The 25,655-nt window shown below is 40.8% G+C and overlaps 1 protein-coding gene across 1 annotated transcript in view; it reads right to left on the minus strand.

The window, feature by feature from the left end:
- Positions 1-7,182: 7,182 nt before the first annotated feature.
- Positions 7,183-25,655, minus strand: part of PRKDC (protein kinase, DNA-activated, catalytic subunit) — a 228,453-nt gene continuing 209,980 nt past the window's right edge. Inside the window, exons 81-86 of the mRNA XM_037802445.1 lie at positions 15,149-15,235; positions 12,923-12,994; positions 12,646-12,847; positions 11,678-11,866; positions 10,928-11,067; positions 7,183-8,673 (exon numbers count right to left, since the gene is read on the minus strand). Of these exons, the coding sequence (XP_037658373.1) occupies positions 8,469-8,673; positions 10,928-11,067; positions 11,678-11,866; positions 12,646-12,847; positions 12,923-12,994; positions 15,149-15,235 (895 nt within the window). The 3' untranslated portion in view covers positions 7,183-8,468. The remainder of the gene's footprint in view (positions 8,674-10,927; positions 11,068-11,677; positions 11,867-12,645; positions 12,848-12,922; positions 12,995-15,148; positions 15,236-25,655) is intronic.

The raw sequence follows: 25,655 nt of genomic DNA on the forward strand, positions 1-25,655 counted from the left end.
CCCATGCTCTTCTTCATGTCCTTTATATCCTGTGCCATGGTCTCATTGTTCATCTTTAGTTCTTTGATTAATTGCTCCAAGTACTGTGTCTCCTCTGATCTCTTGATTTGGGTGTTTGGGCTTGGGTTATCCATATAATCTGGGTTTTTCATATGCTTTAAAATTTTCTGTTGTCTTTGGCCTCTTGGCATTTGCTTAACTTGATAGAGTTCTTTTAGGATTTGTAGACTGATTAAAACCCTTATCTCTAATTTGTCAGATCTACAGCTTTGTGGAGTACACTTTCCTTTGTGGAGGTCCATGAGTCACCTATTCTCCTCAAGCCAGTTCTCCCCCACTTTGTCTTTGTGGTGAGTGGGGGTGTGTACCAAGCTTGCATGTGTAGTTGGTGTTGCCCGCCCTGTATATGGGGTGTGTATGTGGGTGGTCAGGGAGTTGGGGCTCTAACAATCAAATCTTCTTGGTGTTCCTGGAGATTTAAAGCTGCTGCAATAGTCTAATCCTTCAGTTCAGTCCCACCACAGTTTGTCTCTGCCACTGACCCACTAGTCCTTGGTATTGGCTATGGCCCCTGGGACTTGCAAGTGGTTCCTCTTCCAGGCCATGCATCTCCAAGTCCTCTGTTGAGGGAAGACTGTGCTATGTCACAGGTAAATGCCATCCCCCCAGGGCAGTTCTGGCCTGCAGGGCTATGTAGGGATGTTCCCAGTCTGCTGAAAGGATGGCTGAATGGGGCATGTTAATTCACACAGCTCCACATTCCCAACTCGGGGACAACCAGCTGAGGGTGTGGGAAAGGTTAATGTCCATGCCCTCTTTTGTGATGTGTGCATGTGTTGTTGGAAACACTTCCCATCACACTGTGTTGTCTGGGGCAGCTCTGGGCTGTGGAGCCAGCACCTGGCAGGATTGTTCCCTGCCCACCAGGAAGATGGCTGTGACGGGATGCCCCCCTTTTCTCGGGAAGTTGTGGTGTTTAGCAAATTTTCTCAGCCACTGGACTTATTGCCTTGTGTGTCAGAGCTCTCTTAGTTCTGCTCTTGTCTGGACTTGCCCAAATTGCAAGTCTTTGAGGCTTTCTGTAATGGGCTTCTTAGAGTAATTGTTTTAGAAAAAGATAAAAAAAAAAAAAAAAAAAAAAGAAAAGAAAAAGGAAGGGCCCTCCTTGCAGATCTAATGGGCTACTGAAATGCTAAGAGACAAGGAGATTAGGGCCATTAAGGAAAGATCCAGGGAGCAGAGAAACCATTTTTTCAGACAAAGAAACTTGCCTTCTGGATTTGCATATGAGCCTGACTCTGCCTGAGCTCTGTCCTTCCCTGTTCTATGTTCACCAGAACTTCAAAAAGTCTCCACTTTTATTTTTGGATTTTCTTTGCTGTTTTTGCTATCCCTATCTCCTCTCTGCTGGGCTGGCTGCTCCCAGATTCTCTGGTGTCTGGTCTCAGTCTATCTATCCTTGGAGTTTGGATCAGTAGAATGAGTTTCCGATAAGGGCCGCAACTGCAGTTCTCGCTCCTGGTTCCCAGGGCTGACGGACCCTCCTCCCACGGGACTGAGCCTGGCAGGGAGGGGCGCAGGTTCCCTGGCCATGAAAACTTACAGATTTTGCTGATCTCAGCTGTTCCACGTGTTCATGAGTGTTGCATGAAGTGTGCCCAAAGTCAAATTGCTCTCCGGTGTTCGGAGCATGCAGTTCCTGGCTTTCTACCTACTGCCCTATTACCACCTCTTGAATCCTGGACTTTGAATTCTGGGTATGGGAGAAAGAGCACCACAGGGTGGACACTGATTTCAGCTTCCTGGAGAACGCTGCCCCAGCACTACAAGGTATTGACGTCTAGTTGGTGCCATAATTGAGTCTTCACAAGGTCCATTCCACTATTCTATCAATTAAGCTGCTTCAGGATGATAGGGAACATGGTAAGACCAGAGAATTCCATGAGCATGTGCCCATTCCTACACTTCATCTGCTGTGAAGTGGGTTCCTTGATCAGAAACAATGCTATGTGGAATACCATGATGGTGGATAAGGCATTCCATAAGTCCACAGATGGTAGTTTTGGCAGAAGCATTGCATGCAGGGAAGGCAAATCTGTACCCAGAGTACATGTCCGTTGAAAGTAAGAACAAAACACTGCCCCTTTCATGATGGAAGTGGTCCAATGTGATGAACCTGTCACCAGGTAGCAGGCTGATCACCTTGGGGAATGGCGCCATATATTGGGGACTGATTGTTGGTGTCTGCTGCTGGCATATTGGGCACTTAGCAGTGGATGTAGCCAGGTTGGCCTTGGTGAGTGAAAGTTCATAGCGCTGAGCCCATGCATAACTTCCATCCCTACCATGGCCACTTTGTTCATGAGCCCATTGGTCAACGACAGGAGTGGCTGGGGAAAGAGGCTAAATGGCATCCAAAGAAAAGATCTTATGCACTTGATTACTAAAATCCTCCTATGCTAAAGTAACTCTCTGGTGAGCATTCATGTAGGACACAAATATCTTCACGTTTTTTTTGCATATTTGGAAAAGTCTGTTCACATACTTCTTCCCCAGACCTGTCAGTAATTTTCCAATCACGTTCCTTTCAAATCCCTGACAATCAGGCAAACCCTTGGCCACAGCCCATGAATAAGTATATAATTGCACATCTGGCCATTTTTCCTTCCACAAAAAATGAAAAACCAGATGGACTACTCAAAGTTCCACCCACTGTAAGGATCTTCACCATTGTCCTTCATGGAAGTCCCAGAAAGAAGCTGTAGTGCTTCAGCTTTCTACTTTTGGGTGGTACTGTACATGATACAGAACCATCTGTAAAGCAGGCCTGAGTTTTCTCTTTCCCAGTTAACCAATTATAAGGAACTCCCCAAGAAGCCATAGCTGTGGATTGGGAAAGAGAAGGTAATGTGGCAGGACTGAGGGCCATGGGCATTTGGCCACTTCCTCATGTAACTTACTTGTGCCTTCAGGACCTGCTTGAGCTTTATCTCATATATACCACTTCCATTTTATGGTGGCATGCTGTTGTGCATGCCCAACTTTATGGCTTGATGGGTCAGGGAACACCCAGTTCATGATAGGCAACTCAGGTCTCATGGTAACTTGGTGGACCTTGGTTAAGCATTTGGTCTCTACTAAGGTCTACTAGCAGGCCAAAAGCTGTTTCTCAAAAGGAGAGTAGTTATCTACAGAGGACAGCAAGGCTTTGCTCCAAAATCCTAAGGGTGTCTGTTGTGATTCTCCTAATAAGAGCCTGCCAAAGGCTCCAGACAGCATATCTATTTGCCACTGATGCTTCCAGCCCCACTGGATCTGCTGGATCATGTGGACCAAGTGGCAGAGCAGCTTGCACAGAAGTCTGGACTTGTTGCAGAGCCTCCTTGTTTTGATCGCCATTCAAAACTAGCAACTTTTTGGGTCACTCAGTAAATGGGCTGGAGTAGCACACCCAAATGAGGAATATGTTGCTTCCAAAATCCAAACAGGCCAACTAGGCTTTGTGCCTCTCTTTCAGTTGTAGGAGGGGCAAGACACAACAGCTTATCTTTCACCTTAGAAGGGATATTTTGACATGCCCCATGCCACTGGACACCTAGAAATTTCACTGAGGTAGAAGGATCTTGAATTTTTGTTGGATTTTTCTCTCATGCTCTGAAATGCAAATGCCTTACCAACAAGTCTATGATAGTTTCTACTACTTGCTCACAAGATTCAGTCAATATGTCATCAATATAATGGACCAGTGTGATGTCTTGTAGCAGAGAGAGATGACCAAGTTCCCTGTAGGCTAGATTAATGACATAAGGCTGGAGAGTTGATATACCCCTGAGGTAGGAGGGTGAGGGTGTTCTGCTGGCCTTGCCAGCTGAAAGCAGTTTCTGGTGGTCTTTTCAAATGGCAATTGAGAAAAAAGCATTTGCCAGATCAACAGCTGTAAACCAGGTACCAGATGTGTTGATCTGTGCAAGAAATGATACCCTATCTGGAACAGCAGCTGCAAATGGAGTCACCACCGTAAGTTTATAGTAATACATTGTCATCCTCCAAGACCCATCTGTTTTCTGCACAGGCCAAATAGGAGAGTTGACTGGGGATGAGGTGGGAATCAACACCCCTGTAGCCTTCAGCTCCTTGATAGTGGCACTGATCTCTGCAATCCCTCCGGGAATCCAGTATTTCTTTTGATTTACTATTGTTCCAGGTAAGGGCAGGTCTAGTGGCTTCCACTTGGCCTTTCCTATCATAATAGCCCTCACTCCACGAATCTGGGAATCAATGTAGGGATTTTGCCAGTTGCTGAGTATGTCTATTCCAATTATGCATTCTGGACTGGGGAAATAGTCATAGAATGGGTCCAGGTACCCACTGGACCCACTATGAGATGGGCCTTATCTAAAACTTCATTGATCACCCGAACTCCATAAGCCTCTACTCTGAATGAACTACAGTGACATTTAGGATCTCCTGGAATTAATGTCACTTCTGAGCTGGTGTCTAATTATCCCCCAAATGTTTGATCACTTCCTTTTCCCCACCACAGTTTCCCTTGTAAAAGGCTGTAAGTCTCTTTGGGGAAGGTGGGGAAGAAAAGTAACAGTAAAATTTTTGGCAGTGTAGGAGGGTCCTTCCCCATTGGGGCCTTATCTTCCTGTCTTTCAAGGGGCTCTGGATCTGTAAACTGTCTCAAGTCTAGGAATTTATTAAAGGGCCATGATTCTGTTTTTGCAATACATTATTTTTGTTCACTTGAGCTAGAACTCTTCTGCTTACACAGATCATGTAAGGACTTAGTGATTGCTTATCTGTTTTACTTCTAGGTACCCCATGTTCTATTGGCCAACACCATAGGTCTCTGTGAGTCAGATTATTGTGACTGCTGCTTTGAGTCTTGTCCATGTCCACTTTGTCTTTGGTGATTAAGTGCTGCCACTTGGCTTCTGCCAATCCTGGATCCAATCATCCCCATTACGTTTAAGGATCCAAGTTTAGTGACAGTGGTTCTCACAGTAGTATCTAACCTATACAGAGCTCTTCAGAGAAAATGGAGTTTGTCTCACAAACGTATTTCTCACAATCCTGAAAGGGGTGTTCTCTGGACATTCCTGGGGTGCGTGAGCAGGTCTTCCATGATAAATCCACTCTAACATACCGATCTCTCCAAGCCTTTGGACCCCCTTGTCAACGCTATACAAGGGCAGCTCTGGAATTTTGACTTCAGGCAACATAGGCCACTTTTTGTTCATATGTCAGCCAACCACTTGAACAAACTGTTAGAGCTTTTTCTAACCCCTCAAGCTACAACATGGCATCCAGAATCTCTGCTTGGTGGGCCCATACCAATAAATTCAGCTTGATCCAACTTCATATTCTTTCCACCATTATCCCACACCCTCAATATCCATTCCCATGCATATTCCTCTGATTTCTATTTAAATTGGAAAAGTCATGCAGTTCTTTTGGAGTATAGTGTACTTCCTCACGGATTGCACTTCGTACCTCACCCTTTGTAGCCTGTTGGGACTTTAATCCAGTTACAGGTCTGGAAGAAAAGAGGGGTGGTAGATGGTAGGGCAGGGTCATGAGAACAATTAGCAGTGTCTTGCTAGCCATCTACTTCAGGGCATTCCATTGCAGTTTCATCTGGTGAAACAGGATTAATCTCTTCAAGTGGAGGTTGGATGGCAGATTCCTCAGGGCATGTTGAGAGTGGGCTGGCTGTTTCATCAGGGCACAACATTATGGGTTTATCTGACAAAGAATCAGCAGAATCTAGGGTTCCAACATCCTCACCACCATCATTATAAACCTATATGTCCCCATTCCAATTTTCAGGATCCAATTTCTTTCCAACCAATCCCCTCACTTTAACAGCAAATACCCTGCAAGGTTGGAAATTTAATTTACATTGTAATTCAGTCACTTGCACAATGAGACTCTGGGTCTTGTTTTCAGAAATCTCAAGTCTGTGGCTACATGAAATAAGATTTTCTTTCAGGGCACACGCAAAGTTTCATGTACTTCATGTGGCATTTAAGTTGGGAATCTGAAGCCTTGAACTTATCCCTCTTTTACTGTATCCAGTTTATTTAGGAACAACCAGCCAGCATCATTATAACTTTTAACTCCATAAAACTCTGTTGTCAAAAACTCTCATGCTCCCTTGGGTGTTTGCTTCCAAGATGACAAAGAAAAGAACAATGATCATGCCCCAAAGGGCCACAGCCACTTGCAGCCTATTTGCTGCGTGAACTGCATCTGCAGCATGCCCAAGGATAAGGCCATTAAGAAGTTCATCACTCAAAACATAGTAGAGGCCACAGCTGCCAGGGACATTTCTGAAGCAAGTGTCTCTGATGTCTATGGGCTTCCTAAGTTGTATGTGAAACTACATCACTGCATGAGTTGGGCCATTCACAGCAAGGTAGTCAGAAACTGATCTTGTGAAGCCTGGAAGGACAGGACACCCCCAACCTGATTTAGACCTGCTGGTGCTGCCCCATGACTTCTGCCAAAGCCCATGTATGGAGCTCAGTCCATAGAGACTGAAGACAAGCTAGTCTCTGGAAATGAAATAAATGGAAATTAAACTAAAAAATAAAAACAACAACAAAAAACCACTCTCACTCAGAGCCTTGCCTCTTACATGCATTTGAGTAGCCATATTCAGCGGTGATATTTTGTGTATCTCTATTGTCAGCTCTGCAGTGGACTATAAGTGCCATCTAGATGGTTGGAAATAGAGTCATTGGCGCCTCTGAATCTAATCAGATTAGAGACCCAATTCCCAAAACTCCAGAACTAATTCAGAAATATCTTCCTTAAGATTACATTTCTCAAGAATCACTCCTGGTACCATGGCTGTATTAGCCAGGGTTCTCAAAGGAAAAAGCATTATGAGATTTTAATAAGAATTGTTTTACATGACTGTGGAGATGGGCAAGTCCAAATTTCTTGCATAGTGCAGGCCACAAGCTGGGAAATCCAACAAAAGTTTTTGATGAATTCCCCAGGAGAAGCGGCTGGCTGAAGTAGAGATGGAAATTTTCTCTTCTGACTCCTGAAATCATCCTTTTAAGGCCTTCAACTGATTTGCCAACACTTCTATCATTTGTAGATGTAATCAGCCACAGATGTAACCAACTTACTGATGATTTAAATTCATGAACTATCCTCACAGTAACAATCAGGCCAGTGCTTGCTTGATGAAACAACTGGCCACCCTAACCTGGCCAGATTGACACATGAACTTCACGATTACTACTGAGTTTTTATATTTTTCTTTAAAGATGAAGTTTCCTTTTAGCTCCATTTGTTGAGAAAACAAATGTTTATTTTCAATACCATACTACATTCAACCTATATTTATCAGAATAAATTTTGCAAATAAAATAGTGAACATTTTGCTCTTGAAATTGTATAAAAATGTTATACATTGCTTTACTTTTAAAGTTGACCTTTAGTGGACAAAACTTTGGAACAAAATTTTAGTATTCCAAATTCTCAAGATCACTGTTACCTAAAATCACAAAACAGATTCCAAGTGTTTGAAGAAAAAACAATAAAGAGTTAAAAACCAATCTGAACACAGTGCCCAGTGTGCAGAGTGCTGGAGGAGGTGCTCAGATTCTGTGGATGGGAAGGAAACCACTTTTGTATTTTGTATTTGGATCCTGCTGTTTCAAAATGCATGCTTTTTTCTCCAAAGGAGGAATTCATGTGAAATGGGGATTTCCTTTCTTTTTCTAGAATTGAAATGTTTAGTGCTCTACCTGTCATCATACTTGGGATTTCTGAAGTTATCCCAAGTTTGGGATGCAGCGCTCTTTTTTCTATCCTTCTGTTGTGGATCAGAGATGCAAAAGTGAATGCATACACCCAGGTTATATCCCTCCTAAAAAAAGGCTTTCTTTCAGAGGGCAAATCTATGACAAAATGTCAAAACTAGAGGAGAAAAAAATGAAAGGGAAAAACCTACAAAACTACCCTAAAATGTAAAAAACCAGCATTTTTAAGTATAATAAGCTATAATTATAATTGTTATTATTTCTGTACTGTTCATATAATGTAAAATTGTACCAGTTATGCCTCTGGCTTTATTCTCACACAGACTTAGTGGTAAAGTCCTCTGGGTGTTACTTCCAGTGTGCCATAACCAATGAGAACACTGACTGGAATGTCATGCTTATGCCATTTATTGAGACAGCAGGTTACCTAACTCAGAGCACTTATAAAATGCTTTCAAAGCTGACCAGATGCTACATTCTTATTTAATACTTGCACAAACCTGGACATATTTTTTTCTATTACAAGCCCATTATAACCCTAACCAACAGTCTTTGACTTACACTAATATCCACTTACTCATCACGACCTTGATTTAACACTTGTACTACAAAACTGTATCACTAAATAGAGTTCTCTTTGTGCTTCAGGAAAATCAGCGCACTGGTTGCCCTACGTGGAACTCACATCCAGGGCTCCCACCCCACCCATGTCCTGCCGAGGATGTTGGGGTCTGTGGCCTGGTCAATCAGACACTTTACTTGAATCTCCTCTGAAAGGCCACTCTCTGGTTCCTGAGCACGAACGTTGTGATCTTTGCTTCCTCGTGCCACGGCCACATAATCCCCAAAGGCAGGCTCCTCCCCATGGCCCAGACGTAATTCATCACTGGAAAAAAAGATGGAGCGAGGATGAAAACACTAACTATCCGTTCCTTTTCCTTTGCTGCCTGCATTTTTCACTGTACTATTCAAACTTTCCCTCCATTACTTTTATTTTCTGTTACTCATAACCTGGAAGTCAAGAGAGTATTTTGTAGCAAAACTGAGCACAAATAATGCCACCATCAGTACTATGGACAAGTTTCTCTGTGGACATATTTCATTTCTCTTGTGAGTGGAATTTTTTTTCCTCCCCTCGGGAATGGAACTGCTGGGTCAAATGGTAACTGTTTGAGGAACTGCCAGACTTTTCCACAGCAGCTGCACCAATTTACATTTCCACCAGTACCGTATACGGGCTCCAATTTCTCTACATCCTTGGCAACGTTTGTTATTGTCTGTCCTTTTGAGTGCAGTTGTATCTCACTGTGGTTTTGATTTGCATTTCCTTGAGGAATGTTGTTGAGCATCTTTTCAAGTGCTTATTGGTCACCCACCTTTGGAGAAATGTCTCTTCAGATTATTTGACCATTTTTAATTGGGTTATCTTTTTTATTGATTGAAAGGATTCTTTATATATTCTAGATACAAGTCCCTTATCAACACAAATGATTTTCAAATATTTTCTCCTATTCTTTGAATTGTGTTCGCTTTCCTGATAGTGTCCTTTGATGTACAAAATTTCTCTTCTGATGAAATCTGATTTATCTATTTTCTCTTTTGCTGCTTATGCTTTTGGTGTCATATCTAAGAATCCATTGCCACATCTAAGGTCACAAAGATTTACCTTTATGTTTTTCTGGAACAGTTTTATAGTTTTAGCTCTTACTTGAGATCTTTGATCCAATTGGAGTTAATTTTTTTTTTTTTTGGTGTGAGGTAAGGATACAACTTCACTCTTTCCTTTGTGGATGTTCAGTTTTCCCAGCACCATTTATTGAAAAGACTACTGTTTACCATTGAATGGTGTCAGCACCCTTGTCAAAAATCAGTTGATCACACAGTGAGACACCACTTCATACCCACTAGGATGGCTGTTATTTAAAAAGCAGAAAGCAACAAGTACTGGCAAGGATGTGCAATAACGGGGAGCCTCGTTCATTTTTGCTGGGAATGTAAAATGGTAACAGCCACTCTGGAAGCAGTTTGGCATTTCTTCAGACAGTCAGACACAGAATTACCATATGACCCAGCATTTCCACTTCTAGGTATAAACCCAAAAGAAACGAGAACAGAGACCTGAACAGGCATTTGTGCAAAACGTTCCCAGCAGCCAAAAGGCGGAAACAACCCAGATGTCCATCAACAGAGGAATGGGTACAAACTGTGGTCCACACACACAGTGGAATACTAACTATTCAGCCACAAAAAGGATGAACTTTGAAGGCAGCATTTTTGTAAAATCAGCCAGATGCAAAGGACAAATATTGTATGATTCCACTTACATGGAATATCTAGAATATGCAAATTCTTAGAAAAAGAAAGTGGATTAGAGGTTACCAGGGGCCTGGGGCAGGGAGGAATGGGGAGTAGTGCTTAATGGCTACAGAGTTTCTGTATGGGGTGATGAAAAAGTTTTGGTAATGGGTGGTGATGGTAGTGTAGCACATTATTGTGGATATAACTAAGATCAATGAATTGTACATATGAAACTGGTTAAAATGGGAAATTTTGTGTTGCAAATGTTACAATAAAAATTTTTAAAAATCAATTGATCATAGGTTACTGCTCACTATTATTTTCATTCTAAAGTCTATTTTTTTCTCCTTCCTATGAATCACATCTGTAAGTTTTATTTACCTTAGACTCAACAATATATTTTTTAAGAGCTAACCCAAAGGCCAACACAACTTGGCTTTTCACCTAATAAGCCTATCCTGTATTCTCTACATCTAGGTGCTGTGCTCATTGGGATTCCCTAAAGAGAACAAAAGCAAATTTAAAACCTAAATAACCTCATAGCATGTAAAATTATCTTTGTAATAGTCTAAGAATAGTCATTGTCCTCATCACTAACTTGAAGCGTGAAGAACCTGTGCAGACAGCAAGGAGGATACACACTTCATTGTTTAGGTCTCCTCAGTAGCCATGGAGAAGGCAAACTCTCAAAGCCGTGCTTCTCTCATTTATAAAATGAGAGCAATGTCAGCATCATAGGATAAATATAAAGGACTCAGTACTTTACATGGCATATAGTAATTATTCAATAAATGGTAGTAGTATATTGGTGTTTTGTTTTTTTCTACAAATAACTATCTTACCAAGTAATAACTGCTGGATTGGCTCCTGCTAACTTTCTGTTAGCGTAATTTATTTTCTGCCGGGGATACCAATTTTTTTCAGTTACATTTATTTCTTGAATCCATGATCCTCCTGTTTTCAGCATTCTCTGTTCAAAGTTCTAAAGGAAAAGAACACAGTTTTCTCTGTTATTATAAAACTACATATGATCACATTTCATCAGGGTAAATCCTTAAGTAATGATCTTACAATAACATATCTATAACTGGCTACAGTTCTACAGCCTTTTCTACAAATTCTAATGAGTAATGAGTATACAGATTTAAGAGTGACAATGAGCTTCCGTGATTGCACTAAGGCTCAATGTATCACTCCCTATGAAGGATGAATATCACTAGGCTTAATTCTTTCAGAGCTATGTTATGAAGAACCTTTGAGATTTAAGAAAGTGGTATCTGTTTTTATGATCAAGGAAGACCTCATGTGGAACTGTTTGTAAATTATATGTTTTTTCAGAGACAGATCAGTCCCTATTTCCTCTGCCAGTTAAAAAGAAACTCAATTGAAACAACTGTTTTCTCCAACTAAAGGTTTTATTTCTTACTTGGTTTTCAGGCCAAATAATCCCAAAATGCTAATTTTGTGAAATGCTGTACACAATGTAGTTTACTAAATACAACTTGGTGCATTTCTAAATCATATAATAGAAGGCAGATCTGTCACTGAAACATTGTAATAAAAGTGAAAATTGTATATGACACCAAACCTACTTTCCAATCAAAGGAAGGCTCCTTTACAAACACGTCCATGGTGTTAATGAGCAGGTCTGGGTCTGAGCGAAAGGCTCTCAGTGCGTGTACCATCACACTGTACATAAGACCCGTTTCTTTCATTGGTAACATCAGATTGATAAATTGGCGCGTTAGACGAAAAGGCATCAACTCGGGGACTGGCAGAAACTAAAGAAAAAAATACATGGAAGAAGGAGAATGTATGAACCAGAAATCTCAAAATAACAGGAGCAAACAAAACACCTTCTCATAGTTATTATTTACATTGAGTGAAAAACGAACTCTGCTTGTCAGTGACACATCAACACAGATGTGAGTTCACTACTTCTCAGTGCCGAACCCATGATTTAAAGTCAATTTAAAGCAGAGTTTAAGCTTGGACAAAAGATTCATATCACATTTTTTTTTCTCTTTTGTGATTTTAATGGAAGCAATGCTATTTCATTGTTTAAATTCTCTTATAAGCACCAAATTTTATTATCTAAGTCAATTTTTTGTCAAGAAACACTATCAAGAACTTTCCTCAGGAACAAAACAATGCTGTTCATCCGAATTGAAGGTCTACCAAAACAAAAAAGCCAACACAGAAATCAAAAGTTACAAAAATCACATTCTAGGGGTTCAGTGCATTCAGCAGCCTTCATCATATCACACTTTGTGCAAGACATTTTGATCATGGGGCTTCATAAAACCTTATGGTAGCAAGGGTTTTTATGTAGTGACACATTTGACTCGTCTCTGATTATGTAATTTACCCCACCTTTCACAACCTGTCTGAGCAAGGCAAAGTCGGAATGAACCCTTTCTGCAAGAATGCCGGGTTTCAGGGTCATCACAAGACCCATCTAATGTGTCATTTCTCTTTAAAAACCTTGCACCTGGGAAGGGCGTCACAAAGGCACTTGAGTGCTCTAAAAGTGACTAGAACGCGAGTGTGGTGGGCTTGCCTGAGTTGCAGATCCAAATGCATGTCCAAAGTCGATCCCAGCCAAGCTGCCCGTCTCCATGTTCACCAGGAAATTGTTCAGGTGTCTGTCCCCTATCCCCAGGATCCAGTGGCTGACACACAGGAGAGCGTGAGAGCTGGTGAAGTGGGAGCGCAGCGCCAGGAATGCCTCGGGGCCCACGCTCATCTTCACAAAAGCCCTCCTGGAATGAGACACGGACTCTGTGGCCTCCGCCCGTTTGCATATCGCTTGTTTGTAACTTCGGAAGGATACTTACTTTAGGAGGCCGGCCGGCACTTGACTCTCTCTCTTTCTGAAAGAGGTGACTGTTTCAGTACGACTAGCTCCCCTGTGGTTCAGGAGGAAACATCTTATTAGAACAAACTTCTCATGAGACTTGAAATTTAAATTTTAAAATTCTTTGTTTATATTGAAGCTCAACTGTCAAGCAATGGCTTTTGATGATGGTGATGGAGGCACAAATTTGTGAATGTAATTAACACCATTTAATTACATATTTGAAAAGGATAAAAATGGAAATTTTAGGTTGTATACAAGTTACCATACACACACTCAAAACCCATTGAAATGTGCAATGCAAAAAGTGAACATGAATGTAGGCTAATGCTAATACATAATTATAGTAACATTGTTTCATTGATTCTAACAGAAGTACCACACTAATGCAAAAAGTTACTAACAAGGAGAGGGTATATGGAAACTCGGTGAATCTACAACTGCTGCAATTAAAAAAAAAAAAAAAAGACGAAGCTAGTTGCAACATCTGATACCCTTATGGCCTAATTAAAAACCATATAGCAGAGACCCCTACCTCACCCCCTACACAAAAATTAACTCAAAATGGACCAAAGATCTCAATATAAAAGAAAGTACCATAAAACTCCTAGAAGATAATGTAGGAAAACATCTTCAAGACCTTGTATTAGGCGGACACTTCCTAGACTTTACACCCAAAGCACAAGCAACAAAAGAGAAAACAGATAAATGGGAACTCCTCAAGCTTAGAAGTTTCTGCACCTCAAAGGAATTTCTCAAAAAGGTAAAGAGGCAGCCAACTCAATGGGAAAAAATTTTTGGAAACCATGTATCTGACAAAAGACTGATATCTTGCATATACAAAGAAATCCTACAACTCAATGACAATAGTACAGACAGCCCAATTATAAAATGGGCAAAAGATATGAAAAGACAGTTCTCTGAAGAGGAAATACAAATGGCCAAGAAACACATGAAAAAATGTTCAGCTTCACTAGCTATTAGAGAGATGCAAATTAAGACCACAATGAGATACCATCTAACACCAGTTAGAATGGCTGCCATTAAACAAACAGGAAACTACAAATGCTGGAGGGGATGTGGAGAAATTGGAACTCTTATTCATTGTTGGTGGGACTGTATAATGGTTCAGCCACTCTGGAAGTCAGTCTGGCAGTTCCTTAGAAAACTAGATATAGAGCTACCATTCGATCCAGCGATTGCACTTCTCGGTATATACCCGGAAGATCGGAAAGCAGTGACACGAACAGATATCTGCACGCCAATGTTCATAGCGGCATTATTCACAATTGCCAAGAGATGGAAACAACCCAAATGTCCTTCAACAGATGAGTGGATAAATAAAATGTGGTATATACACACGATGGAATACTACGCGGCAGTAAGAAGGAACGATCTCGTGAAACATATAACAACATGGATGAACCTTGAAGGCATAATGCTGAGCGAAATAAGCCAGGCACAAAAAGAGAAATATTATATGCTACCACTAATGTGAACTTTGAAAAATGTAAAACAAATGGTTTATAATGTAGAATGTAGGGGAATTAGCAGTAGAGAGCAATTAAGGAAGGGGGAACAATAATCCAAGAACAGATAAGCTATTTAACGTTCTGGGGATGCCCAGAAATGACTATGGTCTGTTAAATTCTGATGGATATAGTAGGAACAAGTTCACAGAAATGTTGCTATATTATGTAACTTTCTTGGGGTAAAGTAGGAACATGCTGGAAGTTAAGCAGTTATCTTAGGTTAGTTGTCTTTTTCTTACTCCCTTGTTATGGTCTCTTCGAAATGTTCTTTTATTGTATGTTTGTTTTCTTTTTAACTTTTTTTTTCATACAGTTGATTTAAAAAAGAAGGGAAATTTAAAAAAAAAAAAAAGAAAAAAAAAAACAAACAAAACCATATAGCAGAAAGGTGTGAATTTAATGTTATTCACAGTTATCTTTAGAAAGAGAGGATGATGGGTGCTACTTTCTTTCTTCCTTTATTTTACACATATTTTCTAACTTAAATACAAATTATCTGCATAATCTTTAGGAGCCTAGGTTTCTGTATTTGCAGGGAGGTAGCAGCTTGCAATTCATTACTGGCTCAGGAGTGAGGAGTGGGGAGGGTGAAGGGATTATTTTAGATAGTGTTAAAAGTGTAACTTTGAAAAAATAAATTAGTTACTAGATAGGATAATCAAAACTTAACTTACTTATACATTAGCCTGTAAGCATCAACATTACGTTTTCCAGTCATCTTTGTCAGCCAGTTTCCATATTCAAACAGTGGTGCTTTATCACTAACAAGTAGGAAAAAGAGAATTAGAATTAGGAGGCTCTTTAGCATTATATTATTTCAGAGGCAGAAATCACCAAGAACTTCATACATTTTATGTGAATTCATTGAAAAATAGTAAAGAGGCGGGGAAAAATAGACTTCTGGTATTACTGAATTATACTTAACCCATATTACTTTGGATCTAAAATTTTGATATACTGTTATTCATTTATAATGACTCCTAAAGAAACCCAAGCTACTTCCTATGCAAACATTCAGGCACAAAACAATCAGATACAATAAATGTCCTACTTCAAACAGAGAGGATTAACTAAAAGACCATTTTAAGATGAGCTAAACCTGTGTTTTTAGGTAGGCATATGACTCAATCTAAACATCCCAGGCCCTGGAAAAAAACAATGATGACAGGATTTCAGTACTACATGCAACTATTGAAGCAGGCAAAGATGTGAGGCCGGAATACTGTTACAGACAAAAAACCCACGAACTATTTGTAGAAGACTAATTTAAAATCTATTTTTATCATTATTGACAAAACTGCCCCACTCTTTTCACTATGTCCAGTAGTGCAGCTACATAGAAAATCCATATTTAGTAAAATTTTTTTTTAAGTGACAATTCCTGCTTAAATTGAATTGTAAAACATGTTACAATAATGTTTCATAGGAAACAGGCAGTATCTGGGCAACTGGAAACAATGTGACATGTTTATGTTCAGTCACTTTTGGGTTTTCCTAAAAGAAAAACAAAAAAACACTGAGGATGAGTCAATTTCAGCAATTGTCACTTAGCAGTTCAAACACTTAGGGTGAATCTTTTCTGAGTCATTATTAAGTTAATTTCACAAACAGACCACCTTGCCTTAATCTAAATTCTCTCATTGTTTCAACTGGGATGCAAAACAGCAACATGCTAAATTAAGAAAAAAAAAAAAAAATGGCAGTGGAATGTCTTTTGTAAAAAGGTAGTGGGAAGTAACCTACGCAATCCATATTTGAAAAGCTCTTTAAACTCTATTAATATCTGTGTTTATCTTATGCAATTCTATATTATTATCCCATTTTACAAAAGGAGGCATGGGAATAATGGGAAGCCAAACCACTTGTCCAAAATTCCCACTGTGAGTCAAAACAGTGTCAGAACAAGAACTGGAATTTTTGACTCTAGGAAGTATTCTTACCAGTTTCACTGTCTTTGAGGAAAAGTAGAAACAATTCTAGGCAAAGAACCCAAATGTTTGGAATTAAAAGCTGGTAAATACTGCCCTAGTAGCAACTATTATACAGGAATATGAGTTTGATGGTAATATAGTTAATTTTTTAACTGAAAATTTTATTGAAATATCATCACATACCGTATTTCCACCCAGAGCACACAATCTCACAGTACCATCAACTAGTTGTGCAATCATCACACTCAATTTTAGACCATTTTCATTGCTCCAGAAAGAAAAATAACAAATAGACTTAAAAAAGAAAACCCAAAATACCACTTAACCTCATCCCCCTCTATTATTAACCCCTAGAATCAGTGTGGTACATGTGTTACTGTTGATGAAAGAATATGAAGATAATACTGTTAACTATAGTCTGTAGCTTGGAATAGGTAGTTTTCCCTATATATCACTCTATTATTAACGCTTTGTACAAGTATCATACATTTGTACTAGTTCATGAAATAACTTATTTATATTTGTAGTCAGTGATATACATGACTCTAAATAATCCCTTTCAACCAAATTAACCTACAATTCAGTACTATTTCTCATAATCCCAATAATATGCTACCCTTACCTCTATCCATTTCCAAACAAAGTTCAACCTTGTTAAAAATTCTGTACATATTAAGCAACTGCTCCCCATTCTCTGGCTACTGTCAATCTCTAGGTAACCTATTTTCTACATTTTATGACTATAAGTTTACATATCCTAGTTAGTTCATATTAGTGAAATCATACAATTATTTGTCCTTTTGTGTCTGACTTATTTCACTCAGCAATATGTCCTTGAGGTTCATCTATGTTGTCAGGTTTCAGGACCTCGTTCCTTCTTAATGCTGCATAATATTCTATTGTATGTATATACCACATATTGTTTATTTACTCACTTGTTGATGGACACCTGGATTTTTTTCCATCTTTTGGCAACTGTGAATAATGCCGTGATGAACGTAAGTGTGCAAACGTCTGCTCAAGTCCCTGCTTTCAGATCTTCTGGGTGGCAGCCGAGGGGTCAGAACCCTCCTCAAGGAAAAGGGTGGAAACTTGAGCAAGCAGCACCCCATGATCAGAGCACAGACACTGAAGAACACTGAGCCTAATCACTGCTGGTAATTAACTTTTATGAAACTCAGCTGAGGCTTCTTTGTAACCAAATCTCGCCAGGCTCTGCTGAACCATATAAAGCACTTCTTTACTTTTTTCCCCAAGAATCAATGACTTTCATTTCCTAACTGGCTGCCATTGGGAAAAATCCTCCTGTAAGTAAATCTCTAATTACAACTCATGGATAACTTTTTGCCTGGCATGTTCTTTAGCCTTGGAACTGGAGCATTTGGCGAGCCAGCCAGGAGACCAAAGAGCTGCCGCCCAAGAAGGCATGAGTACTGGGAAAGGAGGCTTCCAGGGGGAAATCCTGGGATCACCTTCAACGTCCATGAGAGGAGGGGTGGCTACCGTCCTAGATGAACGGGGACCACCAAGGGAGTATGGAGATGCTTATAACTCCCCGGCTGGACTAACAGCCCTCCTGCAACAGGCCGCAGGACAGTTGGGATTTCATAAGAAAAAGGAAAGCCCCTGAGCCTCTGAAGTTGTAGCCTGGCTGCTTTTGGAGGCACTGCAGTTAGCTGCAGAAGAGGCCTTGCCAGCCAAAGCAGCAGTTTGCCACCTGGAAGAGGAACTTAAGTTAGAAAGGGATATGTGGGTAGCCCAAGCAGAGTTGAAAGATGCTTTAAATGAGAAGCTATGTGGGATAGATAAAAATCTGGAAACATTTTCATGTTGTTACACTAGCATAAGGGGGAGGAAGTTACTTAAGGTTCAAGTAAGATGTATTCTAACTTCTCATGATTAGGATCCCAAAGTTTGGGACCCAGTGGATTTTTCTTCAGGTAATGAGGATTCCCAGTCTATGAGAAGGAGGATGAAGGGTGTAAATCTGTTGACCCTCTGGTCCAATGTAAGATTAAGTCAGAGCCTGTCTCAGCCCAACTGGGCCCCCAGGTGGATGGGGATGATGCCACTAATATGGCCACAGCTCCAGCTGCACCCGTTGAGCAAAGAATACATGTTATAATGTGAGATTTTACCACTTCTGAATTATAAGAAATTGGGACTTAGTATAAGCAAAACCTAAAGAACTTTTATCAAATTGGCTACTGTGATTATGGAATACCAGTGCAAACAGTGTCCTGCTCTCAGGGTGTGAGATGAGTAAATTGTCCTCTCTCACCACCCATTCTTCTCTGTGTCAATGCCTGTATTTGTTGGCCCCTAAAATGGAAACAAATTTGCTACTTAATTGGCTTATATTCCCATGTAAGAAGGTGTGGCCCCATGAAGGGGATTTGCCCCATCAAACCCCCTATTGGAATAGAATTGATGAACTAAGATGTATTAAAGAGGCATTGGGCTGGACAGTGTAACTTACACTGCAGGAATTAATGAGATAATTCTACATACTGCTCCCGATCAGTGGTCTGGGACTTTGGTACCCATTCTTAGCCTACTTATGGGACAGCCCATCTCATGGGCTGCCTAAATGACTGCACACCTAGGAGAGACAGACTGCCTAAGGAAAATGGAAGCTAGAGTCAGAGCTGTGGATCATGTCCCAAGGGGACATGATGGTCTGAACCGGGTGTCATGTAGACAAATGTGGAGAGATCTAATAACTGCTAGAGCTAAATTAAAGATATTGATGGGCAGCCAAATGCAGTATTAGTTAAACTGTGAAGCAAGCTGCCCAAGGAGCAGAGGTTTATTGACCTTAAAACCAAGTCACAAAAGGAGAACATTCTGGCCAAAAGACATGGCCGATACCACATAAAGAGCCCTCTACCCTCCCCTTCTTCCTGGCTGAGGTCTGGGAGGCCCCCTTCCTCCTAGTACAGATTCAAATAAGAATACATGGAGACACTGAAGACTGGAGGCGATACATAGAACTATCTTTTGGGCCCCCACCAATGAACGCAGGGTTTTGTCCTTAGTAAACACCAGAGCAGAATGCACCTCAATACATGGGAAATGGACCTACACTAACCACTGCCAGATATGGGGGCCAAAGCGTTAAAGCAACACAACAAATACTAATGCAGACTGGCCAGTTACCACCTCAAAGGTATACAGTGTACATATCTCCTATTGCAAAATATATGGTAGGAATTGATATTTTGCAAAATATATGGTAGGAATTGATATTTTGCAAAATATAACTTTGCAAACTACTGTAGGTGAATTCCATCTCTGGTGCCAGGTGATCAAAACTGTCCAAAAAGGACATGCTAAGTGGTCACTGGTAAAGGTACCCTCCCCTAGATGCACGGTGGCAGTGCATCAATATAAGTTACCAAGGGGCCATCAAGAAATCACTGCCACCATTAAGGAATTGGAAAGAGTGGGCACTGTAATCCCCACTCACAACCCACTGAATAGCTCAGTCTGGACAGTGAAAAAGCCTTACGATGTCTGGCAGATAACTGTTGATTATAAAGAATTTAACAAAGTAACTCCTCCTTTATTTGCAGCTGTACCAAACATAGCCAATTTTCATTTTTGTGTTAAATCTTGCTAATATCTTTTAGCATTTTTGTAGATCCCTCCAGCCAGCCCGCATTCGCCTTCACGTGGGAAGGACAACAGCAGACATTTACCGGGCTACCACAAGGATCTCTCCGTATCTGCCATGGTTTAGTAGCTCAAAATTAAAAAATGTAGAAACCTCCAGCAGAGGTCAGTCTCTTTCACTGAAGATGTTAACAAGTAACTCTCTTGCAAAATTGGAAACTGCTGCTAAAACCGCTGCTAAAACCATAGTGGCCCACCTTGAAAGCCGAGATGGGCTGTAAACAGGAACAAATTACAAGGGCCTGAATGCTCTGTCAAATTCTTGGGTAAGACTAAGACTGTTCCCTCTGCTGTTGTTGATCAAGTGCAAAATTACCCCATTCCACACACTCCTAAACAGCTGACAGCTTTCGTTGGTTTGTTAGGTTATTGGAAACCATTTATACTCCCATTTAGCACAGATTCTAAAATTTTTGTACGTCCTGGTGAAAAAAAAGAATAACGTAGAAATAGAATGCTCCACAGCAGCCTGCTTTTTAAAAAGCCAAATGGGCTATTGCACAGGCTCAGACTGTATGAGGGGGTGGGGTGGGGAGTGGGCCCAGATGTACCTTGTGAATTAGACATGGTCAGTACCGATACTGGCTTTAAGTGAGGCTTGTGGCAAAGGCAAGAGGCAACGCAAGTTTCCATTGGCTTTTGGTCTCAGAGATGGAAAAAAGTTGAACCATGGCACAGTCCCTTAGAAAAACAACTAGGTGCTGCCTATAGTACTTTACGGCAAATTAAAGGGCTAACTCAAAAATGACCTGTGAAATTAAAAACAGCCATCCCCATACAGGGGTGGATATCGGACAATGCCATTAAGCCTCACTCTGGCAGTACACCATTGAGCACATTAACAAAACGGAAAGCTTATCTTCTACAGCAGAAATGCACATCTCAGAACCAGTTTCTTATGTAGAAGAACATTTGCCCCTCCCTGCTGATCCTCCTGAGGTGGCTTTTCTGTGCCCACTGTTGACAGATGTGGCAGTGTACTGGAGTCTGCCTGGTACACTGATGGATCAGCACACGGGCAGCCCACCACCTGGATGACAGTAGCTGTGCAACCTAGAATGGACACTATATGGTGGAAACTAAACTATGCAGAGCAGCCAGTGGGCTGCATTAAAAGCTGTGTGGATGGTCATTGTTCATGAACAAGAATTTGTACTAACAGCTGGGCAGTGTACTGGGGCCTGACAGTATAGATGGCCAGATTCACTGATGTAACCACCTTAAGTACCATTATCAAGTTCCAAACCTTTAACATTGATATAAAGCTTTCAATCTATTAAAAAAATTCCAATTTCTCATATATCTCAATGACCTTCAGGGCCTTTTCTCCTCCATTATTAGCTCTAGTCCAGGTCTATCCCTTTTTGACATTACTACTTTGTTCTAGTTTGCTAATGCTGCGGAATGCAAAACACCAGAGATGGATTGGCTTTTATAAAAAGAGGGTTTATTTGGCTACACAGTTACAGTCTTAAGGCCATAAAGTGTCCAAGGTAAAACATCAGTAATCAAGTACCTTCACTAGAGGATGGCCGATGGCATCTGGAAAACCTGTTGGCTGGGAAGGCACGTGGCTGGTGTCTGCTCCAAAGTTCTGGTTTCAAAATGGCTTTCTCCCAGGACGTTCCTCTCTAGCAAGCTTGCTCCTCTTCAAAATGTCACTCACAGCTGCACTGAGTTCCTTCTCTTTGAGTCGGCTCACTTACATGGCTCCACCGATCAAGTACCACCCTGAATGGGTGGGGCCATGCCTCCATGGGAATATCTCATCAGAGTCATCACCCACAGCTGGATGGGGCTCATTCCAAGCAAATCTAATCAGCACCAAAACATCTGCCCCACAAGACTACATCAAAGATAATGGTGTTTGGGGGGCACAATACATTCAAACTGGCACATACTTGAAGAGACATCATTCTCATACTTTCTCTCGATTCTTTAGACATGGTTTCTGTTGGTTCTTCGGACATATTCAAATAGCTGATTTAAAGTCTTTGCCTCGTAGTAAGTCTGGGCTTCCTCAACGATTGCTGAGGAAGGATGTGTATGGGCCATACTTTCATGTTTCTTTGCATGCTACATAATTTTTGTTGAAAACTGAATATTTGAAACATTTAATTTAATGAGTTAACTTTGGAAATCAGATTCTCCCCTTGTGACTTTTTTTTTTGTTTGTTTGTTTTTTAACTTTTTACTCACTGGACAGTTACAAAAACAGTACAAACCCCACACAAAGAACCTCAACACACCCCTACTCTCCCAGATACAAGATCCACCCATTTTAACTTTCTGCCTCACCTGCCGTATCATTCCTTCTATCTACCTACCTACCTATCATCCATTTTCTGAACACCTGGATGTAGGTTGTATACTTCATGCTTCCCAAACACTTAATACTGCCATGTACAGTTCCTAAGAATGAGCATATTCACTTGTGTTACCACTTTAGCGCTGTTATCAAGTTCAAGCAACTTAACATTGATATAAAGCTTGTATTCTATATTTCAATTTTTTCATATGTGCCAATAGTGTCCCTCTGAGCCTTTTCTTTCCTTGACAGATCCCATCCAGGATCACGTATTGCATTAGAATTATCATTGTCTCATAGTTGCTCTTTCTTTGTAAATTGTGTGAACTTATATACAACATAAACCATCCCATCTCAACCATTCCCTAGCATACCAGTCAACGGGATTAATCACATTCACAATGTTTTGGTACCCGCATACCTTCCATTACTAAAACTTTCCCATCTCCCCAAACAGAAACCCTACACCCACTATGCATTAACCTGCCATTCTGCCCACTCCTGGCAATCTTTACTCTAATTTCTGTCTCTAACAGCTTGCATATTTTCCAATATTCTCTTTGTAATCATGAAGGGGCTTAAATTTAACCAAAATCTATAACAATCTCATATGCTTTGATATCAAATTAATTCAACAGTATACACAAACTATGTTCCTATACCCCACACCTTGATTGTCACAAATCACATGCTTATATATCATGAGTCCCAAACCACTGATTTATCATTACATTTTATGCATTTGACTTTTAGATCCTGTAGGAAGTAAAAAGTGGAGTTATAAACCAAAAATACAATACTACTGGCATTTACATTTATGTCATTACCTTACTGAGGTCTTTATTTCTTCATGCTGCTTCAATTAATTGTTTAGTGTCCTTTCCTTTCCATCTGCAGAACTCTTTTTAGCATTTCTTGTAGCGCTGGTCTAGTGAAGAACTCCCTCAGTTTGTTTATCTGGGAATGTCTTAATCTCTTCCTCATTTTTGAAAGACAGTTTTGCTGGATATGGAATTCTTGGTTGGAAATTTGGGGCTTTCAGCACTCTAAATATGTCATCCCACTACTTGTTGCCTCCATGGTTTCCAGTGAGAAACTGATAACCTTACTGAGTCTCCCTTGTACACGACATGTTGGTTCTCTCTTGAGCCTTTCAGAATTCTCTGAGTCAACAGTCTGATTATAACATGCCACAGTATGGGTCTGTTTGGAGTTTGTTCAGCATATTGGATGTGTATATTCATGTCTTTCACTAAATTTGGGAAGTTTTCAGCTATTACTTCCTTAAATATTCTTTGCCTCTTTCTTTCTTTCTCCTCCTTTTGAGACTCCCACACTTGACAGTAGTGTCCCACAGGTTCATCACTCTGTTCACTTTTCTTCATTCCTTCTTTCTGCTCCTCAATTGCCTTATCTTCAAGTTCACTGATACTTTGTTCCGCCAGCTCCAATCTACTGCTGAACCACTCTAGGAACTTTTAATTTCTGTTACTGTGGTTTTTAGCTCTTTTATTCCTTTTCATAATTTCCATCTCTCTATTAATAATGTCTTTATGTTCATCTGTTGCTTTCCTGATTTTCTTTAGCTCTTTGTCTGTATTTCCCTTTAGCTCTTTGACCATATTTGGGACCATGTAAAAAAATTCTTAGCCTGTAATGTTCCAAGTCTGATCCTCCTCACTGACAGTTTCTAATGCTTTCATCTTCTCCTTTGCCTGGGCCATTGCTTCCTGTTTCTTGGTATGTTTTGCAACCTTTTGTTGATACCTAGACATTTTGATGTGCGAATGTGTTACTGCTGGAATTTAGACTCGGAGTCATCTGTTCCTTAAGCTTGTACCCAGCCAGTTTTATGACAGAGCTTTCCTTAAATGCCAAGAGCTAACTGAAAAAAGAAGAAGGAGAAAAAGAAAACACCTTTCCCAATCTTTGCAGAGTGAACTATGCAAGTGCTCCCCTTCAGGGATTATCCATACAATGAGTTTAGAGACTAGCTCCAGGCCAAAGGGTAGGTGCCTCCTGATCCACTCTGGGCATGCATCTTGTCTGGGGCATACACATATGGTCCTAGGAACTCCCTTGTGTTTACATGTTTACAAACATCCCCTCTTCCTTGGAAAATGGCTTCCTCATGGTCCCAGCTAGCAATCCCTTGCCCCAGGCAGCATGACTTGACTGCTCTCCCACAGCAACTATAGGAGAGCTCAGTGAGCTGCCTTCCACATGCACGGTTAAGTTGTGGGACAGTGAGTGCCTCAAGCCACCACTAGACAGACTGGGCCAGACATGTATGCTCCCAGCATGTATATGAGGGTCACACTGCTCCCTTAGCAACTGGGACCAGGGATCTGCATTGGGAACATGGGCCTGCTCTACCCCAAGCTGGTGAGGGGTAGGGGAGAGGTCAGCCATGGCACCATGAGATCCTAACACTTTTAAGGAGCATTTCTCTTGATTTGGCACTCACCCTGTTACTGCAGTCCTTTAAATGTTTTCTGGAGCCTTGATAAAGATGTTTCTGCCAGTTCTTGCTGGTTGTTCAAAGTTTCTGTGGGGCAACAAAGCCCTGATGTGTCTCAACCACCGTCTTGATCAACATGCTCACCGTGAAGTATTTTTAAAGGTATAAGCTTGTTTTCCTATTCTCTCCTTTGTGATACCAGGGTAAATTCAGAGCTTTCCTGGATACTACTTAAGCTGTATGCTTCAGTTATGGTTGCCCACAGGGATCAATCTCTTTCTTTGGAATGTGCAGAGTCTATGGCTGTGGGTGCTGGCAAGCCTGAATCCTATAGGACAGGCCGCAAGCTGGAAAATCTGCTAAGGATGAGGTCAAAGTCTTTAGTCTCAACTCCCCAGAAGCTGGCTGGCTGGAAATTGGTTTTGAGGCTAGAAGGAGTACAAATTTGAAGGGTCAGTCAAGACATACTTTCTTCCCTAAGTCTGTAACATTCTGGTGCTGGTTGCCAGCAATCCATGGTTGCTGATTTTTGTTGTAGAAGTAGCTGTTTGTTAAGTGACACTTCTGAACTAGCTCTGTAAAGTCTAAATTCTTTTTCATGTGTGGCCACTGAAATCTGCATGGTTAGCTTAGTTGTTCAGAAATGACTGGACAGAGATTTCTTTAAACATCTGAAAACATTACATCTCACCATCTTTGCCAAGGAGCTCTCTGACATGTTAGGACATGCATTCAACAGTCAGCCAGGCACATAATGATTCTCCCTCTGCCTTCAATTCCTGCTTGTGCAGAGCCTCGAGGTCAGC

Source organism: Choloepus didactylus, chromosome 14 (genome assembly GCF_015220235.1).
Source record: "Choloepus didactylus isolate mChoDid1 chromosome 14, mChoDid1.pri, whole genome shotgun sequence".
NCBI classification, from domain to species: domain Eukaryota; kingdom Metazoa; phylum Chordata; class Mammalia; order Pilosa; family Megalonychidae; genus Choloepus; species Choloepus didactylus.